At 26.5% G+C, this 23,785-nt stretch overlaps 1 protein-coding gene across 5 annotated transcripts in view; it reads right to left on the reverse strand.

Moving 5' to 3' along the window:
• Positions 1-181: 181 nt before the first annotated feature.
• Positions 182-23,785, reverse strand: part of LOC111032328 (tudor domain-containing protein 6-like) — a 32,181-nt gene continuing 8,577 nt past the window's right edge. For all 5 annotated transcript variants that reach the window (XM_022312605.1, XM_022312604.1, XM_022312606.1 and 2 more), the window contains 23 exons: positions 23,067-23,171; positions 21,706-21,823; positions 21,421-21,642; positions 20,364-20,557; positions 20,191-20,301; positions 19,892-20,126; positions 19,190-19,387; positions 13,356-13,543; positions 13,122-13,232; positions 12,338-12,452; positions 10,303-10,521; positions 8,562-8,746; positions 8,363-8,479; positions 7,007-7,172; positions 6,538-6,672; positions 5,290-5,498; positions 5,086-5,190; positions 4,857-5,016; positions 4,610-4,789; positions 4,339-4,538; positions 3,691-3,816; positions 632-758; positions 182-340 (listed from right to left, as the gene is read on the reverse strand). In XM_022312605.1, the coding sequence (XP_022168297.1) occupies positions 270-340; positions 632-758; positions 3,691-3,816; positions 4,339-4,538; positions 4,610-4,789; positions 4,857-5,016; positions 5,086-5,190; positions 5,290-5,498; positions 6,538-6,672; positions 7,007-7,172; positions 8,363-8,479; positions 8,562-8,746; positions 10,303-10,521; positions 12,338-12,452; positions 13,122-13,232; positions 13,356-13,543; positions 19,190-19,387; positions 19,892-20,126; positions 20,191-20,301; positions 20,364-20,557; positions 21,421-21,642; positions 21,706-21,823; positions 23,067-23,171 (3,597 nt within the window). In that variant the 3' untranslated portion in view covers positions 182-269. The remainder of the gene's footprint in view (positions 341-631; positions 759-3,690; positions 3,817-4,338; positions 4,539-4,609; positions 4,790-4,856; positions 5,017-5,085; positions 5,191-5,289; positions 5,499-6,537; positions 6,673-7,006; positions 7,173-8,362; positions 8,480-8,561; positions 8,747-10,302; positions 10,522-12,337; positions 12,453-13,121; positions 13,233-13,355; positions 13,544-19,189; positions 19,388-19,891; positions 20,127-20,190; positions 20,302-20,363; positions 20,558-21,420; positions 21,643-21,705; positions 21,824-23,066; positions 23,172-23,785) is intronic.

Below are 23,785 nucleotides of genomic sequence, written 5' to 3' on the forward strand. Positions count from 1 at the left end.
AATGTTTGAGATAATCGTACTTTTACAAGAAATATTTTCTAAACAAAAACAAGTTATTGTAAGATCAAAAAAGCTCCTTTGATCTTCTTTTATTAAAATGTATAAAAACAACAAATTATTAACCCTTTAATAACTAAATTATAAAATCATTAATGAATAAAAATGTAAAAAATAAAAGCGTCTTTCTTTTAGAATAACATACAAATTAAAAAAAAGCTGTTAAGATATGGTACATAATAATATATTTAATAATAATTTGCTAAAAATTATTATAATCTTCGTGCTGAGTAGGGAAACATGCCATGAGATGAAGTTTGTTGTTCTGTACTTTTATTTTGGCCTTAAAACATATTTTTAATAAAAAAATTGTTATTAAATCTGGTGAAGTATTTTAATAATTATATCAATAACTAATAAAAATAAAATAAAATCAATAACTACATTTTAATCATATTTTTAGTGAAAGATTTAAGATTATAATACATTTATTTAAGAATGTACTCTATATAATAGCTCTATAAAGCCACAATTAAAACAAAAGACTGTAATTATTAATTAGAAAATTGTATTCTTACACATAAATTATAAAATTAAAAATACCATGTAAACCATAACTATACCAAATTTGTACCTGTTATTTTAATATTCAATGGTGGTGCATTTAGTAAGCTCCTGATATCCTCAACAATATCCTTATTATAATATTCTGTCCTCAAAATGACATCATCAAGGCCTTTTGGATTAAACTCATTAAATTCCTACCAAATAAAAACAAATATTAAAATTAATATAAATTGAAACATAGTTCATAGTTTTATACAGAACATTAATGATAAAAATAACAAATTTGAAAAATAATAAATACTATAAAACTGAACATATTTTTATGATTCAATACTAACCAAGATGTTTAACACTTAATATTTCAATGAAATTAACTACAGAAAATTATAGATATAAATTGTATATGATGATTAAACTAATTTTGTTAAGTGGACACACATCCACATGCGCATGTGTTATATCTGTGTTACAAACCCATAACATAATAAATTGAATGTTTTGAATAATCTATTTAACTCTGTTATGTTAAATTTTAGAGTGAATTGGCCTTTTAACAACTTTAAAAGTAAGAATATTATCTATCAAATAGCATAGGTTTTTTTTTAAATTTTAAATGCAGTTATGAGCATTTTGAAAATGCAGGAGGGTGTAGCGTTCCTTGAATGGTCCCTCATTATGGTTATGAGTGTTATAATTTATGCTTCCATAATTATTTCAACTGTACAAAATATGGGCCCACAATTAATCACACAATTTTTTAAGTATCATAGTGTCAATGATGATTATTCAGAAAAAAATCTACATTTTTTTTTTCATGTAAGTTCATAGAAATTATTAATAATGTAATTTCATTTAAGACAGTTGGAGTATATTTAGCACACTGCTACCTCCTTCTGAAGAGAATTTTCACATGTGTGGACGTCACTCCTAGTGGAGTAGGTTTAGCAGAGAAGAGTAGAGCAATTGGAACAAAGGTGAGGGAGAGACTATGAAATAGTATTTTTTGCACTGTGTCAGGTATGAACCAATGACTGCAAGCGTCATGGCCAGCTGTGTGACCATCGTACCACACTGCACACATATCTACATTTACTGGAAAATGTTAATACTTGTTGATGTCAGCACACTGTTGGTATACTTACTCTGGCCCATGCACAACATAGACAAAACGCAAATCATTTTTTTTATGTCCTAGAATAATCTTAAAGTAAAATCACCGGTTACAAAATCGATAATGATTAATATTTTAAAGGGAATAACATATTGATGATGTGTCTTAATATTGTCTCAAAACAATTTAAATATCATTTCAATTTTCATTTTTTTTTTTTGTAAGTTGAATACTAAGTCAAATAATAATAAAATATAAAACCAATACGTCATACCCACAAAAATATTATCTACAATTTTTGTAATAGGTGATTTCATTCTAAGGTTACTCAAAAATCATGAAAAATGATTTTAGGTTGAAGTGTTTTATCTATATCGCGTGAGTGTAAGAGAGAAAACAAATATTGAGCTGACAGCCTCTTAAGCCAATGACCAAAATGCATTATTTATCACATTACCATATTTCTCATTATGAATAGTTATACTATAAAAAATTTCCTAGGAATTATGTGAATCATCTGAACTATTATAAGCAATTTTACATAGAAAGTCTGATACATTTAGAGGGATGAGGTGTATCATCGCCAAGGAGGAATTGTTTTTTTAAGGGATTTATGAGTGGCATAATTACTTTTCAACCTACTATTTTTAATTATGTACAATTTAAGCATAAGTATTATTTAATGAATTTTATTTATAAAATATAATTTCATGTAACATGATGCTCAGTAAAATATTATTTATACAGACACAACTCTCACCAATAATAAAAAATTATTTTATACAATCTGTGATATGGTATACACAGTTACAGGTAAGGGTAACAGACTGCTACTACTGTATCCCACTAGTGCTTGAAAATCGAAATTATCCATTGAACTTATTGAATCTGAATTGTTAAGCTACTGCTTAACTTTTTTCTCATGAAATAATTAAAATTGTTGGCTAACGTAACGTTAAAACAAAATAACATAAAGTAACATGTATAAACCACTAACTAAACTATAACTGATTATCTCATATTGTATTATTAAAATAGAAGTAGACTTTGATGTTAAAGTTCAATCTTCATCATTGTCAACTCAGTAGATGACAAGTGTATAGTAGACCATAAGACAAGAATATGGATTGTTGTATTTATTGTTTAGATTTATGGTTAATACAATCTGATCATTTTTTTTTAATATTTTGAAAAAAATCGCTTTTAAAATGACTGGTAGCAAAATAAAACAGTGGTGCATGTTCTAGAAAATTGGCCATAAAATAAATGATCAAAATGCATTTTCATTTCTATAAAGTTCCAGTATAAAGAAATTTTTTGTTTTTAAATCTTAGTATAATTCAATCCATATGTCTTAGACAAATAACTGGAGCCCCCTGGTATATGACTAACAACGCACTACACTACATAAGGATCTACAAATCTCAACTGTCAATGAATTAGCAACTCATCTCATCACTACAAAAAGTTTCACTCCGAACTACACCTAAACCAAAACCTTCTCATTTCTCACATGTTCTCTTTAACCATCCCCAGCAACCCTCAAGGTTAAAAAGAAAATGGCCAAGAGACACCCTTGCCTAACACAATAGAAAAAAAAACGGTCTCCATTGAGAACCCACCATTATTAGGAGGTACTGTTGATGGACGGTTTTCACCCCTCAAGTAATTCAAGTCATGTATTATACTACCTTATCAAATTTACTTATTGTACTACTTGTTGTATAGATTGTAAATATTGCAAAAAAAAAAAATCTTAGTATAATTTTATACATTCATAGGGTATTGTCAAAAATGACTTGCACTATGTACCTATGTTAATGTTATCAAGAATTAACGGTTTCAGAAATGTTGAATAAGATAAATGAGATATCATTATTCATTAAAAAATGATTTTTTAGTACTAGTCTTCACAAAATTATAATAGTCTGCTAAATGCATTTACCAAATTACATAAACATTTATTATAGTATAACATTACGCTTGTTTATAACTATTCATTTTAATATACTTACAATAGAAAGTGTTGCATTGGGTGTGATGAAAGTTTTTTTGAAATAATTCTTGATAAGTTGAATTTCGTTTTTTGTTTTCAATGGTGGCATGTTTTGAAGTTGAACTTTTATGACAAAATTTTGAAACTAAAAAAAACATGGATTTAAAATTTAAATATTTAACACAAATAGATTAGGTTCAGAATAAACCCTTTTACCCATCTTAATATAGTCACATATTAGTGAGTGGGTTTATAAAACTATTTTGAGTCTTGTAAAAATGGCATTTTTTAGGGCTAATGATACCAATCTCATTCAACTTTAAGCTTACTACAATATTAAATACATCTCTATTTTGATGTCACTCAATTTTTAAATTGTTATTTTAATTAAAAATAATATACCTCACAAGATTCTTTGTTCCCCCAATCACAGATCCTCATGTAAAGTATTTAAAAATCGGGTGACATATAGAAATCAGTGATTTCTGGGGGCAACAATTTTTATGATGTATTGCAATAACTTAATAAGTTAAAAATTGAACAAAATAAATACCACAAATACATACCCTTAAAATCCTACATTCACAGGAACGAAATAGATTTTTAACTAAAAGAGATTAATTAACATATATTTTAATAATATCTTTAAAATACTAATTATAAATACCTTTTCTAATTCTTTTGGTAAATCCATTATGTCTTCAGCATTTACTATTTCTGTATTCCCATAATCCAGGTAAAAAACATTATATTCATTATCAATTATATTGGTAATTTGAGCACGAGAATGCATAACCACATTTAATAATGACTTTACACATACTTTATCACCAATTTTCAACATTTCTTTGGGGATGTTATTATTAGCTAAAAAATTTTAATATACACTTACTAAATATATATACTTGTCAAATAAGTTATTTAGTGCCTGTATATACCATTTCTAAAATATTTTAACATCTGTTTATTGAATGCATTAAAGTTTTCAATAAATTCATATGACGCATCACGAATAAAAATTGAATTGAAGTTCTCAAAATTAGTTATGAAAACAGATGAACCACTCTTAATAGGATGGGATGGTTTCTCCAATGGGCTTTCTTTTGTCTCCGGCATGACTAATTCAAAATTGACAATCATGAATATCATAATTTAATTTTTAAAAAAAACATAGTAAATTATTACTGATTTTTCTTTCTAATCTTCGCTGCTGAGATAACGTCTCCCTAGAAGTAGAATCATTAGAAAATAACTTCTGTACTTCATCATTCAGAGACACATTGCTTTGTAATTCTTTTAATACAACTTCTTGGTTATGAAATAGTTCAGATTTTTTATTATATTCCTGTGAATATAAAATATAGTTTTTAATTACTAAAAATATAGTGCTGGTACACTCTTAAAATAAACATACCATAATATATGTTTTCCCTTTTAATGTAGATAGATATTGTGCTATCTTAGCATTTAAGATCTTGTTTAAACCGGTAAGCACAACTCTACGAACCATTATTGGTATCTAAAAAAATATCATTGTAATTATTATAATGAAATATGTTAGACCATTTAAATTAATTAATTTTCATAAGTATTAATATTATTAGATTTTTATACTTACTTTATTTAATGAAACATAGTTAGGTAATGCAAATATATTTTTAGTTGGGATCAAATCAACATGACCAATATCAATTAAAAAACATTTAACCATATTAGTATTATCATAACATGGGATCTTGACTTTAGCTCTATAAATACCCTCATGTCTTGTAGAATATATTGCAACAACATCATTAGTCTTGGCAGCTACTGGTTTGAAATTTTCGGCTATAAAAAAAAGTCAGTATATTCATAAAAAAAAAAAGTTTAATATTTATAAAATTTACAGACTAAAAACCCCAAATATTAATAACAATTAAATCTTTATTTTATAATAAAATATATAAAATAATAAATATAATTCATAAAATCATAACCAATCTTAAGTCTGAACTAAATTAAGCCAGTTGCAAATAATGTTTAATTATACAAACGCAGTGAATAATCTTTATAACAAAACTATAGACAACGAATGATTCCTTATAACGTTAACATAACATAATAATGGTGGGTTTGCTTTTTAACTCATTAGTCAATTCATTCTCTATAGCGTACCAGTTACTCTCAATAAAGAAACAATATTTTATCTTTCATAATACAATTTACTTGCTGTTAAATTATAAAAGAAATTTTTTATGACTATATTCTTTCATTATCTACATTTATCATTGTAATATACGGTTATAATTGAATTAAAATATGTTCATTTGTCTAACATTAAGCTCATGATCACAATAATGTGCAAACATTGGTCGTGGCAAGTAAAAGAAAAACAGTGTGTTGATCAAAAAATTGCTTTAATACGTGCAAATGAAAAAGTTGAAAAAAAAGTGATGTTGGGAGACGTTTTGGATTCAGCACATTCACTGTCGTTGATACTATTTGGAAAAATAAGAAAATAATATTGCAGGATGAAACAGAAGGAAGCTCTTGTAAAAGAATAAGAAAACCGAAATTTGAAGAATTTGATCAGGCTATGTTGATTTGGTTCCAAAAACAATGTTGTAATAATGTAACTATATCTGGGCTTATTTTGAAAACTTAAGCTGAACATTTAGCTCAACAACTTAGCATTATAGATTTCAAGGCCTCAGAAGGATGGTTAGAAAAACTTAAATGTTACCCTTGATATTATGCACACCCTTTTAACTTAAGTCTTAGTTTACTAAATTACTTGAAGCACTTGTGGTCTTCTTGGAAAATTTATTATCTCAGAATTTTTTTTTAGTTTTAAAAATAATAAATTTAACAGAAAATTGAACCTTACTATTTTCTCTTTTTAGTTGGTCCAAGACATTTTTAAATTCTTCATATGATTTGATTTTTCTAACATTAATATTGTCAACATTATTTCCAAATAAAAATTCAACGAGATCTCCACTTTGCCACTCAATATTAGAACCTGAAAATTTTAATATACATTTTATTATTTTATTAATAATTTTGAATGCAATTGAAAGATACAACATGAACATAATACATTAAGATACAAAAGTAAATAGATAAAAATATAATAAATCTTAAATACATAAACAATTTCTTTAAAATAACAAAACAACTATTTTATTTTACTGTCTAATTATTAATAAATTATTGAAGCAGAAAAATAAGGCAAATAAGTGGAAAACCAACAAACTTATAATTTAATTACATAAATCAAAAATAATAATTATGTCTGTATATTATATTATATATTACACAAAAAATATGTGTATATAGTAATAATATTATCTTACCATTACTTTTTGTTACTTGAGAATTAGATGTAGCCAGTTTAGGTTTATTTGACACGTTTTCAGATGAACTATATATTTTGACTAAATCATCTACTACATCTTGTCCACTACTTTGTTTTATTAAACTTACTTCATTTAAATAATTGAAATTATCTTCATCACACCTCTATTAAAAAAAATATAATACATGTCATATTTTTAATTAAATAAATTTCACATATATTCAGAGAAGTAACAATCATTATTTAGAGTTAAGTTAAAATATCAGTATACACAACTATCTATATGAAATAAATTAGTTTTAAAATTATATGAGATAGTTATAGATATAGTTATATTCTAAGTACCTACAAAATAATATTTTTATCAAATTTAAATTATATTAAATGTGTAGGTTACAATTGTGGGTGGAAATATCACTCTTAAGCAACAACTCCAGTTTACCGTAAATTGTACACCAAAATATAATTGTCAGGAGTGGATTGACATATTGGGAATTCAAAAATTTACCCTAATGTTTAATATCAGAGTAGGTCACATAATTAGTATTTTGTCAAAAATATATTTCTTGTGAAATCTTAGTATTTTATAAATACAACTACAATATTATGTGAATAGTTTCAAATTGACAACAGATAATAAATTCATACAATCGATCCATTAAAAACATTTACTGTAGCATTACATATACATATATTTTACTGTGGTGATGGATACATTTTTTTTATGCAAAACTACTCAACTAACCTTTCTAATGATACATCTATTTTCCCTTATTGCGTATATAGGTGTAATTAGTAATTGGCACAGCAGAAAAGTACTTGGGAACTAATATATAACTAACATTTAAAATAAATTATAAGCTTAATAATAATACAGATCAACAGTTAACATTTGCATATATGTACCTTGTTACAATTGCTTCAACTCAAGAAATAATCCAAACTAATATTTTAATTGATTTGGTTTTTAAATTGCATTTGTTTAAATATTTATTTTAAAATCAGTGGATTTCAAACACTAATTTTTAATTTTAAAAGTTATTATCTACTTGATTGTTAAATTTGTTGAAAAAGTTGGAAACTTATGACCATGATTTTCAATAATATATCTCATAATATAGATTAGTTTAAGTTATTGAACAATTGAAAAGTAAAAGTATATTCTTCAGAGGAAAGCTATTCAGTCACAATATGCTTAAAAAGTTAACTCGTTAAAAAAATATATCAAGAAATGCCATATCGACTAGAATAGTTTAACATTTTATTATATTAGTAAAATTACAATTACAATTAAATAATTTGGGTACATTTTACATTAAGTAAAATTAAACAAAGAAAAAATAAGGTAACTTACTAAAATTAATGGAACTGGATCATTTTTCCACAAACTATAAAAATAATCTTTAACAGTTGTAGTTATACTAAAACCTGTTGTACCTTTAAGACCAACCTTAAGAGCTAAACCAGGAATCTATAAACAAATACATCAATGCACAAATTATTATATAAATTAATACGAAAATAATAAATTAACTTTAAAATTAATGTGTTACATTTTTTAAACTATTTGGAAGTTCAAAGATATTATTATCAAGCACATCTATAATTTTTCCAATATCCATTAAGAATACAGAATACTTCCTTTCACATTTACCAAGAACTTGAGCGCGGAAAATTTTTTCTTCAAATTTCACTCTTACTATATCCTTATACTTAGGATTCTCTTTAAGAATAATACCTAAAATAAATAAAATACTATTTAATGTTATATATAAATAATACATTTATAAGTTTACAGTATTATACAAATCACAACGCACTCAATAATCTGTATAAATTATAATTGATCGATACATACATTGTCAAGTTGAGACCATATTCATTCATAATCTAATATTTTAATTCGATTTAATAAAAATAAAAATTCTAATTGTTTAGAAAGATATTAAGATCTTATATCCGTACTGTGTTGCTTTTTAATTTTTACTAATATAATTGAGTGGGTTCAAGAATTTTTACTCAGTGATAAATGCAGTCTTACAAGATATACAATAAGTATTGTATTTATTTATTTTATTTTAGATATGCTGAACACTTCATATTTAAACAATTGAAGGATACAAGGAGTCGATTTCTGTAAATTGTTCATAATATCAAACATAAGGTTTATAGACTTCTACCCATCTAATAATAAGATTCTTTATGACTATTATTTTAGTATAATGCATAAACTTTGAAAAGTAATTGAAAAAATGTTTAGAAGTTATTTTTTTAAGAGTTTTACCAAAAACTAATATTGTTTTATCGAAGACAAATTTTGAATAAAAATTCCAGATTTTCCTCATTTTTTTTAGTTTTTCCTAGCGCTTTTGATAACTACTAAAATTTAACCTCCTGAATGTACCAACTAGATTCACTTTCCTACCGGGAAAGATGCTTAAGTTGAAAATTACAACATTAAGCATTATTTTCACTACTAATCATGTACACGGACAAAAAAATAAAAAACACATCATTGTTAAATAAATAAATTCATTACTCAGCTTAGAATCTAAAATGGAGAGTATAATTTTTATTATTCATTTAACACTGATGAAGTAGTTAACTGTTAAGAGGGCAAACCTCATTAACTGTTTCTTATATTCAAGCATGCATCAATATAATCAGTCAATGAGTCAAAAGGAGTGAATCAATTAAACTGGAATTTCAGAAATAAGTCGTTACGCTATATAATAGTTTCAAGTTTTCCATAAATTGCCATCTCATAAATTAAGTAGGTAATACTGTAATGGATGGGTTGAGTTTGATAAATCTGGTAAATTGTTGCATACAAATATGATTCTTAGTAGAGATAGGCCTCTATTTCTAAAAGTGATGAGCAATGGATATAATTTTGTGTATCGATGGTTTCGATTTTTCTAATATTGAATTGAAAATATAGTGATAAGTTAATAGTCAACAAATGTAATAAATTATTACTAATTTACATTTCCCTAGAACACGTATACCAAAAACGTTATTGGCCAACAGATAATATTATTTATAACATAGTACAATACAATTTGTTAAATCTATTGGCTAGGACCGACAAACAAAATAAAACAATTTTAATTTTGATATTCCCAAACGATATAAAACAATATCGATATCAGAAATGTGTCATAGTATAGATATTGTTGTCCATTATTATTTTCTAAGAATATTTAGTAACATCGTCCAAAATCTAAAATAATTTGCATCTGTTTTAATTTTAATATCTAAAATAATTTATGGAATTGTAAATACTATAATTACCATTTTCCATATTAGAATTTATAATTACACTAAAATTGTCTGGTATAGTATTATTTTTAGAACCTTTACAAAGGTATAGGTGGTTAAAATCTTCAAAATGAGTACAAAAAACAGTATCACCAGTTCTCAGTTCAATATCTGATATGACTTCTAGTTCAGGTGAGTATATCAACTCTGTCTTGTTTTTAGTAGTACTGTGTGGTTTTTCAATAGATTCTTCTACAAATCAAAAAAAAAAAATTAATAATATTACATAGCATAACCTAATTAAAAATTATATTTATGCTGTACACAATTAAGAGTATTCAATATCGCGATTTTCTGTATTTGTCTAACACACATGTGAGAAATAGGATTTTAAACATGTTTTTTGCCAAACATACCAACTGATCTATTGAAACGATCAGAATTCTACAAACCGATTCAAACTTGTCATCAAGACTACTTGAGATCAACTTTCCCACATTTATGATATTATCCCCATTCCTAAAAACATTACGTACAAATAAATTAATTTAAAAATGTTCATGTTATAATTTTTGGAGAAGTTGAAATCAAAAAATAAAATGTGCGGGAATATTGATTTCAAGTAGACTAATGCCAAATTCAAATCTGTTTTCTGAATTCTTATCACTTTACTATATCAATCGGTATGTTTGGTAAAGAACACGCTAAAATTCTATGTCGCATGTTTGTTAGACAAAGGCAATCACAAAGAAAATCACAATATCCAATCACCTTAAATACAGTTGATTTATTGAACAGATGTAAAACAATTTCATAAGGATCAATAATACAATATTTAAGACACATTTTTTTAAAATATATTTATTTGAATTTATTTGAAAATTACGATCTATTCATAGTACAATAAGTAATAATTAGGGCTCAGATGTTTATGAAATTGCATATTTTTTTCTATTTGTTCTATTTTTTAATTTAATGCTAACCTGGATACAAATTGTATTTATATTTTACTGAATCAAATAATACTGTTTTTATTTTGCATATTTTTGCATATTTAATGGTTTTGTATTTTAATTGCATATTTTGGGATTTTAAAAACAAAATTGCTTATTTTATTACATTTTTTTAAATAAACAATTTAAATTAACGAACTACAAAATTTCAGCAGACAACACTAAATTAGAATCATCAGGACTGACTTTGTTTAAATCAATTGAAGTTGTCAATAATTTAAGAGAAACCCTCAAAATGGCTAATGGAAAAGTAGGAAAAGAAATTTACGACAAATTTCAGAACGTAATTGAAAAAAATAAAGGATTTAAGACTTTGGTACAAATTTCAAAAATACATTCCGGTGAAGTTGATACTGTGGAAGGAATTTAAGAAGATTTGAAGGTTGAGGATCTTGCATTTTTCAAATATGCTCCAATAACATTGGTTGAGGTAGAACAAAGTTTTACACGCTACAAAAACTTACTTACCGATAACAGATGCAGTTACAAATTTGAGCAAATTAAAAAATCTATAGTAGCACAGTGTAACGCTAATAATGTAATAAATAATAATTAATAATATAAATTAAAGTAAATAAAACACTATGTTAATTTAAAAAATGTATTTTAAATTCTAGTAAAAAAAATAATATATAAAAATAACTACTGGGTAATAAAAATAAAATATTTTTGTTTTATGAATTGTAATACATTTTATTGTGCACATTTTGGTGTTTTTATTGACTAAAAATGCATATTTTATAATTTTTAGAGCATATTTCGTAATTTTTTGGTACATAAATACATGCATATTACAATAGTTTAAAGTACATAAACATCCGAGCCCTAATAATAATAATACATTTACAGACAATTAATAGGAATAAGCACATGAGGAGGGAATCACACATTTGTGACCCCAAGACACACTTTATCACTTTATAAAAAAAAAAAAAAAATAGGTAACATAAATACAAATTTGTATTTTTTATGTATTTAAAGGTAATTTAATACTGTATAGCGGACATGTTATTTATGATAGAAACAATTAAATGTCAGATTATGTCAAGACATACCTTTAGTATCAATTGACTCCTCCAAAATTTTATATAATTCATCAAAAACATCAGAATTATTATTTCTTCTTAAACTAGCTTCTTTTAATCCATTTGGGTTTTCTTCGTCATATTCCTAAAATAATTAAATTTACCAATAATCATATGTTAATTTATAATTTAATAACAAAAAACTATTTTTCAATGACAGTAAAACATACAACATAGTAAATTTGAGTTCAGCAGAACCAATTTTGTGTTATGAAATTTAATTTAATAATAAATTGACCTACAATCAAATTTAAAAATAAGAACATAATATGTGTTTGTGTTTTGGTTTTTATAAGATATATTAAGTTTTGGCATGTAATGAAAATTTTATATTAGTTTTTTTACTCTTAATTCAATTAAAAGTTATAAAAATATATAATATATTCTTTTGATATTATACCAGAGTTTAATCTAATATCAAAAGCTAACAGGGTAACAACAACAAATTGGTTCTTCTCGCAAGTGTTTGCTCAACTGTGCATATTTTGTGAGAGAAAAACAACACCAAATAATATGAAAAATATTAAATTGTTTTAACTAATAGTATTTATACATTAAGTGATAAGTAGACATGTAAGGGTAAGATTTTTATTGAAGAAATATGTTCTATAGATAGAAACGTTGTGTCGATGTCACGGATAAATGATGTACAAGGCACTTCATAAACTATAATCACTGAGCACCAGCTATCATTTCAATCTTTGTCTGTCAGAGGTAACAGATAGAATTATCAATTAAGTTCATTAATACTTACAATATACAAAAGTTGACTTTCTAACTCTTCTAGATACTTTGATACTAAATCATTGGTTTTATCAACTACTAGTGAACCTTTAATACCAATTTTTATGCACAAACCAGGAATCTAAAAAATATATAAATGATAACATAAATGTATTATAACATATAATTTGAAAAAAAAATAATAGTGTTCTTATATAAAATTTAATTCCCCAAATAAAACAATATAATATTATAAAATAACAACCTTTTTCAATTCTTCGGGCAATTCATAGATTTCATCAGCATTAACTGTTTCATCATTTCCAAAATCAATAAAAGAAATATAGAAATGGTTTTCATCAATTTGCTTAAGTATTTCTGCTCTATACATACCACCTTCAAACATTGCTTTAACAATATCTCCCATTTGAATGTTTAACTTTTTACTTTTTGCTACAATGATAAAAAAAATATTAGTTTTAAAAGGAAATGAAGAACTATATACATACACTAATATGTCATTTCAACAAGTGTATGAGTTTAAATAAATCAATAAAAACACAAAAATAACATGCATTATGAAACCCAACTAAAAATAAGTTATGAAAACAAAGCCCATAATGCTGTGAACAAGACGCTAGGAGTCAGTTCTACAGAATACTGTCAAAAACTACACAAGAGAAACTGTATGAGACATGGTCCACAACACGATTGGACGAAGATAAGCTACTTACCTTTGAAAAGTATTATAAAAAATTCACAAACCTGTTAGAAACAAAATAGGGAATATGAGGTGATAAAACGATAATCTGGAAAAGTTATATAACAAGCAAAATATTAAATTTTTCTTGGAAGTGAAACAATTGAAGTGGGCTGGCCATGTTTGGCTAGCCAGCAAAAAACTTAAAATAAATGTCTTGATCAGAAACACAAAAATGATCAAGGAGAAGACATTTCCAGCAATGGTTGGATTGGATGAAAAGGGATATTTTTATACTGACAATTAAAAAAGATTTGAATTAGTGGTTTGACAAAAAATATTTAAAAAATGATTATATTATGAATTTTTAAAGTAGAATTGTTGATAATAAAATACCCAAAAGTACTATCTACAGTAAATGTCAGTAATTGAAAACAATATCTTGTTACAAAGATAACTAATTATGAAATCCCTATAATATAATAATTTGTAATTACTTTTAATTAAGACTCAAATTCTATAGCATTTGCTAATAAAATACAACGCAGATAAAAAGAACAGAGTAGTATATAAATTAAATTTGTATTATGAAATTCAAGGATTCCAAATAAAATATTTTTATGTTACACATTTTAAACAATTTTAAATTGATGGTACCATTATTTAAGTTTTTATATAATTTTTAAAAATTTTAAGTTTTTCATGAATCATAGTTTCAAGAAAGTTTCATATAATATGTCTTATAAAAAAAAACAATTACATAATTTATCTAAGTAAGAGTAAGTGGATGTCGCTCTGCTATACATTAGGTGTCTAGAAGATCGCTGAAATGGATAGTATTAAATTGGAATTCACTAATATATCATTGCATAAAAACAATTCTAAGCGGAGACGTTATGTATGTCTAGAATATTTTGTTTGGTAATTACTTATTTTAGGCGTAGGGAAATTGGCGCTCCCATCGCCCGGTACTAAAGTATCGCAATAGCCCCTTGCTGGTGGAAAGTTCCAGGCGAACGATTCCAGCAAAGAGAGGGGAGAAATCCCCCAACCCGTTGGGCCCTCCATTAATGGGGGTTTGGCGTGAGGCTAACCACCTCACACAGGAAAAAATTATGGGTTCCAGAACAACACAAAACCAAGCCTCGGATGAAAAATTATTTGGATAAGTTTAATCTCGGAACCTGGAATGTGCAATCGCTGAACAAAGCGGGCGCACTAACAGTTGTAGAAACTAATTTAGAACGATATGGAATTGCAATAGCAGCAATTCAAGAAGTTAGATGGACAGGAGAAGGAAATTTAAAATCAAAGAAACATACTATCTTTTATAGTGGTGGACAAAGACATGAGCGAGGAGTAGGATTTATTGTTAACAATGAATACTTACCATACATAAAAAGATTTGAGCCGTATAATGAAAGACTATGTTATATCCAAGTTGAATGTAAACATATGAATTTAATACTGATAAATGGCTATGCACCTACAGAAGACAAGCAACAAGACGAGAAAGAAGCTTTTTATGAAGACCTGAACACGATATTCGAATCAATTGCCAAAAGCCAACCGAAGATTATCCTTGGAGATTTCAACGCTAAAATAGGAAAAGAAGAAATGTACAGACCAACAATAGGGAAAGAAAGCCTCAATACTCATTCTAATGAAAATGGAAACAGACTAATTAACTTTGCAATCTCTAAAGGACTAAGGACAAGTAGCACGTGTTTCCCACACAAAAACATCCATAAAGAAACATGGGTCTCACCCGGAGGTAGTACCAAAAACCAAATTGATCATATCATGACAGATATGAAGATAAACAATATTATAGAAGATGTCAAGAGCCATCGTGGAGTGTCTGCTCAGTCAGATCATTTCTTAGTTAAAGCTAAAATACAAATTAAACTACCTCGTAAATGGAGAAAAAGAATAATAATAGAAGAAAAAGTTGATATAGATGACATAAAAAACTCTGAAATGTTAAAAGAATACAGAAATAAACTAAAGAACAAATTAAAGGACGGAATAGAGGCAGAAAATATTGAAACCCGTTGGAAAAAATTAGAGGGAATAATAAAAACAACTGCTTTGGAACACCTAGGAAAAAAGAAAAAAGTACAAAAGCATAAATGGTTTAACAATAAGTGTCAAAGTGCAATTGTAGAAAGGGATAAAGCGAGATCATTGATGCTTACAAACCCAAACACAGAAAACAATAACAATTTTGCCCAGAAGCTTAGAGAAGCTAAACGTAAAATAAGAAGGGAAAAACGATTATGGGAAAAGGAAAGAATAAAACAGATTGAAGACAACAGGACGAACCCGAAACTCTTCTTCAAACAAACAAAAAAATTAAAAACGGGGTATAACCCCAGAACAGAAATAATGAAAGAAGAAAATGGAGAACTTGTAACAGAAGGAGAAGAAATTGCAAAACAGTTTGGGAAAATGTTCGAGGAACTACTCAACCCACAAACGCACCAAGACCATGCACAAATTGAGTACTATACAGCAGAACCTGAAGATGTAGAACCAACGGACGACGAAGTTAGAATGATCATAAACACACTTAAAAACAATAAATCGCCAGGTGAAGATGGCTTAGCTTCAGAACTCTTAAAGTATGGTGGTGAGGAACTAATAAGAGAAGTAGGGAAATTAATCAGAGATGTATGGCATAAAGAAGAAATACCAAAAGAATGGCAACAAGCAATAATATGTCCAATTTATAAAAAGGGAGACAGATCAAGATACCAAAATTACCGAGGAATATAGTTGCTAAATACAATGTACAAAGTATTGTCAGGTCTCATACTAAACAGAATAAAACCTTACATAAAAGATATCATTGGGGACTACCAATGTGATTTTATGAGTGGTAAATCCACCATAGATCACATTTTCACTGTTAAACAACTAGTTGAGAAACACTATGAATTCGACAATGATCTACATCTACTATTCATTGACTATAAACAGGCTTATGATTCAATTAATAGAGAAAGTATTATGGGACACACTTATAACCTTTGGGATACCAGCTAAGATAGTGAAAATGATCAAATTATGTATGAATAAAACCAGATGTAAAGTTAGATTCAATCAGCATATTATATCAGATTAATTTGAAATTAAGACAGGACTTCGACAGGGAGATGCCCTATCCCCAATACTCTTTAATATAGCTTTAGAAATGGTAGTTAGAAAAACTCAAAAAAAATATGATGGGGTAAACTTGGAAGAGAACAGAAGACAATGCGGAGTACTAGCGTACGCAGATGATATTATCATATTGGGATCAGACAGTCAAGAAGTCAAAGCAGGAACCAAAGAACTAATAATAAACAGCAAAGACATTGGATTACAAATAAACGAAGGGAAAACCAAATATATGGTAATATCTAGGCGAGAAAATCACGAGGAAAATTTAGAAGTTGAGAATTATAAATTTGAAAGAGTGCAAAATTTTAAATACCTGGGTGTTACAATAAATAGCAAAAATAATAATCACGATGAAATTAAAATAAGACTAACTGCAGCAAATAAATGCTATTACGGAGTAACGAGTATACTAAAATCAAAACAGGTATCACTCAAATCAAAAATTAAAATATACAAGGTAATTATCAGACCAGTCCTTCTATATGCGTGTGAAACATGGCCAAAGACTAAAGGAGACGAAGAAAAATTAGCAAAACTCGAAAGAAGAATATTAAGAAGAATATTTGGGCCAAAAATAAATAACATGACACAACAATATGAGAAAAGAAACAATATAGAAATACAACAGTTATATAAAGAGCAAGACATAGTAGCAGTATTAAAAAATAAGAGAATGGCATGGGCCGGTCATGTGTGGAGGTCAAATGGTCTTATGAAAGAAGTTTTAAAATGGAAACCCCAGGGGAAAAGACCACTTGGCAGGCCGAAACAAAGGTGGATCGACAAAGTGGAGAAGAACTTAGCAGAGATCGGAATACGAGATGGAGAAACAATAGCACAAGACAGAGACAGATGGAAGCAAGTTTGTGTTGCGGTAATGGGCCTCAATGGCCTTTAAAAACCGAAAAAGAAAAAAAAAAAGAAAAATTACTTATTATTTATAGGAAGACGGTAAGTTGAATGAATATTATTTTAAAATTAACAGTGATGCCTGAAAAATATTATATATACTTATGTAAAATAGGACGGTTTTGGAACCAAATTATAACAAATTGACTGAAATTATTATTTTTGGTGTTGATGTGTAATTTCATCTAAGTTTGAACTTAAAATTACTATAAAAAAATTTTATTATCCGGATATATGACTTTTCGGTAGACATTTTTATTTGATAAACTTAGACAAGCTTCATATAAGGAATTTTGTATTACATTTGAAAATCTTAAATATAAAAGGAAAATTGTTCATGAATATCTGACAAAATAATTTGCTAATTTTCGTGATTTTTACATTATTATTTTATAGAGTTACATTAAAAACCAAAATCAGTTTTTGGTAAGAATTCTAGTTTTTCCTTCATTTTTTGTTTGTTTTTCCGGTCGCTTTGGAAAACTATAGGGAATTTTATACTTTTGACTCCTCAAAGTAGATTCACTTTCTGAGCAGAAAAAATGCTGTTGAAGATAAATATTTGAAGCACATTTACTGTCCCAAAAGGTGAAGCAACAAAAAAACAAAACAAACATCATTGTAAAATCAATACATTCATCGCTCAGAATCTAAAATGGTTAGTATTATTTCAATTACAAAATACTGTTTTTTTTTTATATTTGTTTATATTTTCAAGTTATAAACACTATGAAAAGGAAATAAATGGTAGAAATAGACAATAACTTGAAATTAATCTTTATGAAATTAGATGGCACCCACAAAATAACAATTTACCTTCTAGCAATTTTTGATATTTTGCTGTGATTCAAATATATTAATCGTAGAAAATTAATACTGTCTTTTAAAATAAATATTTGTGGGGATTTTTTTACATATATTGTTGTATAAGGTCTAAAAGAATGACCTGAAAAATTGAATGGGTAACTTTTGTTCTACTCAATATTTAAAAAAAAATGTGTGTATAAATTCAAACCCTTTAACTCAAAATACAATATGCAATTTTAAATTTCTGAATACTGCAATTCTTTAGGAAAATTTCATAACAGCCAGATTACAAATCTAATTTTTAGAAAAAAATGTTTGGTTTTAAAATATTTATTGAACTCTTAGTTTATTTTTTTCATTTATTTTAAATTTCAATATTTTGTGGAGTAAATTAATTTCTAAATATAATAAGTTATTTTATGGTACATTTCAATATTTATAGGTTATATTATAATTTATAATTCTTTTTAACGCTGTTCAAAATAATTATGTTGAAATTATTAGTTATTGAAACTTACATGTATCTTTAAATGTTCTTTCAGTTACATCATTAAACAGATCTTCTTCAGAACCTCGAGAAACAAATATAGAATTTGAATCATAAAAATACCTTAGACGAACTATTTCTCTATTCTTAAGGGGCACAAGCTTGACTTTGTCGTCAATAACATCTGGTGATTTTTGGTGTTCTTCAGTTTTTAATTCAACATTCTCAGCTATAAATTAAACAAACTGTATTATTTTTAAGATTTTAAATTAATTTTAAGCCATATTTTCTATTTAAGCTTAAGTTAAGGGATACAAATGACTAGATTTTTTAATCAACATTATTAGTATTACAATTAAAATTAAATCTTTATAAACATAGTGGTAGAATATTATAAGCCTACCAAAAACAAGAATGGTCATTGTATAGAGGACGGAAAATATTGGTCAGGATAAAGTTATGTCCAATGTGCATGTAATATAAATGGTATACATTTATTAAAAATATATTTGGGCAACGCCAAGCTGGACAGCTAGGTCATGGTTTTATATAATTTTATACAGAATTATTTTAGCAGTGTACTTTGAGTCTTCATCAGGTGGTTCAAGGTTAAGGTATTAATACATTAATATTGACACATTTTCAGTACACCAAAAAACTATTTGGAGTAAGCAGTTATTATACATTTTGAATCGTTTAAAATATTTAAGCATATTTAATTTAGAACACTAACCAGTACTACTATCTATTGTTTCCTTTAATGTTTCTACATTTTCTAAATTATGAACTTTGGTGACATATGTACATTTAACATCTTCAAAATGTGTTAAAGTAGAATTTTCACAATTTTTGATAGGTGTCATTCCACCAGGTAGTAATTTCAATACTTCAGTGTTTACCAAATTACCAGACTTTAATTCTTTTAGAATTATATTTTCTGAACTATCAATATTTTGTTTTTTGTTTTCCTAAAATAAAGTTTTAATTAACAAAATAGTTTAATAATAGGTTCTCAAATAATGAATTACTTACAATACATAGAACTACACTATTATCTATTAAGTTTGTGAAGAACTTTTGAATTTCATCTGTTATTTGGGCATTTGACGGAACTTCAATAGATACTGAAGTGGGTAATATAGTCTATAAGTAAAATAATTTTAATTTGATTTAAGCACATTAATATCATAATTTTTTTGATATACCTCTTTTTTCAATTCATCTGAAAGTTCAAATATATCAGCAGAATGAACTTTCTCTATATTTCCAAAATCAATATAAGAAACATAGAAATCTTTATTTTCAATATTTAAAATTTTAGCTCTATAAAAATCACCAAACGAATGTGAATACACTTTGACAATATCTCCGATGACTGGATTTATTTTTATTATACGATCTATAAGAAACAATATTTCAATAGAAGTTGTAATGAACATAGTTTTTGATATTCTTGTAATTTGATTGCATATTGATTGATAGTATATCAAGTGAATCAAGGTTACAAAATAGTATATCGAGTTAACTCGATCTACCTGATTAACCAATGGCAACCAAAAATTTTTAAAAAATACCCAGTTCTACTAAAAAATTAAGATGAGCGGAAAATTAATCATTAATTATAATAAACATGCAAATTGTATACCTATACACATATTGTGAGGCACGGACTGTTGAACAAACACTTAGCAAAAAAATCAATATAAAATTTTTCATTTATCTTCCGATTGATTACACTGTGAAATTGGCACAAAGAAATGATATATTAACTGTTTTAAATCATAGATAGAAGATAGATGAAATGATAAGCGATAAGCGTAATGCCTCGACTAAGGGAAATAGGGATTTATTTTTATATACATAGATAAATAAAGATAGATTGTAGAATTTTACTTCTCAAAACAATTCATGTCTACATGCTGATCAAACACATAGTTGGACAGACAAAAAGTTATTGTTGCATGTTTCTATGGAAACCCGCAGGTCTCCGTGCTGTAAAATATGTTTATAGACATACAATTTGTCCGTAAACAATTTATTTTTGTTGATTTCAACCCTTTAAAATCAACATTTTGAAAAATCCTTTCTTAGTAGAACTAGACATTATAATATTAATCCATCCTCAACATTTCAATTTGATAACTCAAATAGGTTTGGCTCTACGTTGATTATTGCTAAAGTAACTTTTCTTTATATATAGATTATATTAATTTTAAAAATAAATTAAATTTTTGATACAATGTACGAATTTTCATAACTGACCTTCACTTTCCAAAGTCTTCAAAATAATAGGCGTATTATGCATTTCATAACCATCAATTACACAACTTTTTACAGCTTTACATAAAAAAATATTTTTAAAATCTTTGAAATAAGAAACAAGACAATAATCTCCACTTCTCAATTTAATGGTTTGGAAGTCATTGATTAAACTTGCATTTGATTTAATTATTGTGTCATTATTTTCACAGTTGTTTGAAATTTCTGTTAATAAGAAATATTAATCCTAAGGTATTTTTGAAATACTAAAAATAACAATTGTCTTACCATTACAAATTAATTGATTTGTATTTAATTTTAAAAACTCCTCAAAAATATTTTCTGAGTTGTCTTTTCTTCTTAAAGTAATTTCTTGATATCTACTGGGATTTCTTTCATCAAATTCCTAAAATACACAAATTAAATTATTGTTCATTTATCTTTCCAAAAACCTAAGTCTAATATTTATTTTTATTTTTAGATATTGTGCACAAAAAAAAAAATGGGAAACTGCTGTAGTAACCGTGTGGTTGGTCACTGTGGTCGATTTCAGATTTAAATGAGTTAGAATATTACTTAACAAAAAAGTTCTCAAGCAAAAGTTATCTGTGACGTGACAAATCTATGAGTAGAATTGAGCCTGTAGGAAATTTTAAAATAGCAAGAAATATTCATTTATAATTAAGTTTTGTTTTTTATGATTTTACATTGAGATAATTTCCATACATTTTATAAAGTGAAACAATTTAAATTATAGCATTTTCAATCAAATTTTGATTTTTTCATAGTATTTAATAAAAAAAAAAAATGTACACTAATATATTAATATCTGTAGGAATATCAAAATTATGAATAATATACCCAATAAAATAGAAAAACCCATTAATTTGACAAAAAGACAAAAAGATGCAAAATTAAACTTCACATACTTAATAATGATCCCTCTTTAAATGGATTTCTATGTTGATATGTATTTACATATAACTCACGAGTTACAAGACCTGGTTACTATTAATCTATAATATATATATATTCTTTTATATATTATATAAAACATGCATTAACTTTATGCACATGTAATGATCATAAATTTTAATTGTTTTGTAACTATTAATAATTTACTATTATGATATATTTCAGCAGTATTTGAACTGAGAGTTGTTAATCCAGGAGTTATAAACCTCTTATAATAAATAAACTTACATTAATATTATAACCATTATTTTTTTAGCAATTATAAATTAAAGAGCTGTCAAAATGTTATGAAGACACACGGAACCATAGAATAAATAAATTTCAATACCTCTGATTTATTGTTATACATTTCTACCAAAGTTTAAGTAATTTCAATAATAAATAAATATTATAAGAGCTTTTACTGAGAAAACAAATTGTAATAGTGTAATCACTTCTGTAGTCACGTGTGGTGACAACAGGCCCTGTATTCATGAAGATTAAAAAAAATTGTGCACATTAAATGCATCACTTTAATATAAATCAGATATACTTTTACACTAAAATAATAAAAAATATATATTTCATTTATGTTCCATCACAATCACAATAATAAAATGATAATGATTAATAAGTAATAACTCATGAATATCCATTAGTGTTTCGCATACCTAACAATATGACTTGAAACTTACCAAGTACAATGGAGTTTTTTCAACATTTTGAATAAAAACTTTCAAGTCATGTGTCTTCTTAACAAAAGGTCCTTTAATTCCAATCTTAATGGCTAATCCAGGAATCTACCAAAACAAGCATATTAATTAATTAATAATATTAATCTTTATATAATAAAGATTAGATTTGACAAAAGTGTTGCCGCATAGTGTTCTTAGTCTACAATTTTTAAAAACACAGTGAAGTTAATGATAAAATTATATTAAATATAATAAAAATTAAATAAATTTTTATATCATAAATTTAAAAAATGTATTCTAGACAACAAATAATAAGAGAAAATCAAAAATATTTAATACAACTAATTATTCATAGAAACTAACAGTGCATTTGAAGTGAAACATTAAACCGTAGGCTAACCTTCTTTTTTGTCCTCTGCTTCCAACTAAATGGGTTTGACCATCCTCGCCCCACACATCATAGAGCCTTTTCAATACCCACACCAAATATTTTTGTGGCATTCTCTATTCTGTCTATTCATCTGTTCTTTGGTCTTACTATCCCTTTTTTTCCTTTCACATTAATTTACAGCCACTCTCAGCATCTCGTAAGTGACCTTTTCTCATAACATGACTAAACCATCTCAACTTATTCTGCCTCATTTTGCTACAATTTATTCCACACACAACACTTCTCCCCTGATTAATTAATTCCTTATTATATAACCTCACTATCTGCC

This window comes from Myzus persicae, unplaced genomic scaffold, assembly GCF_001856785.1.
Source record: "Myzus persicae strain clone G006 unplaced genomic scaffold, MPER_G0061.0, whole genome shotgun sequence".
Lineage (NCBI taxonomy): Eukaryota > Metazoa > Arthropoda > Insecta > Hemiptera > Aphididae > Myzus > Myzus persicae.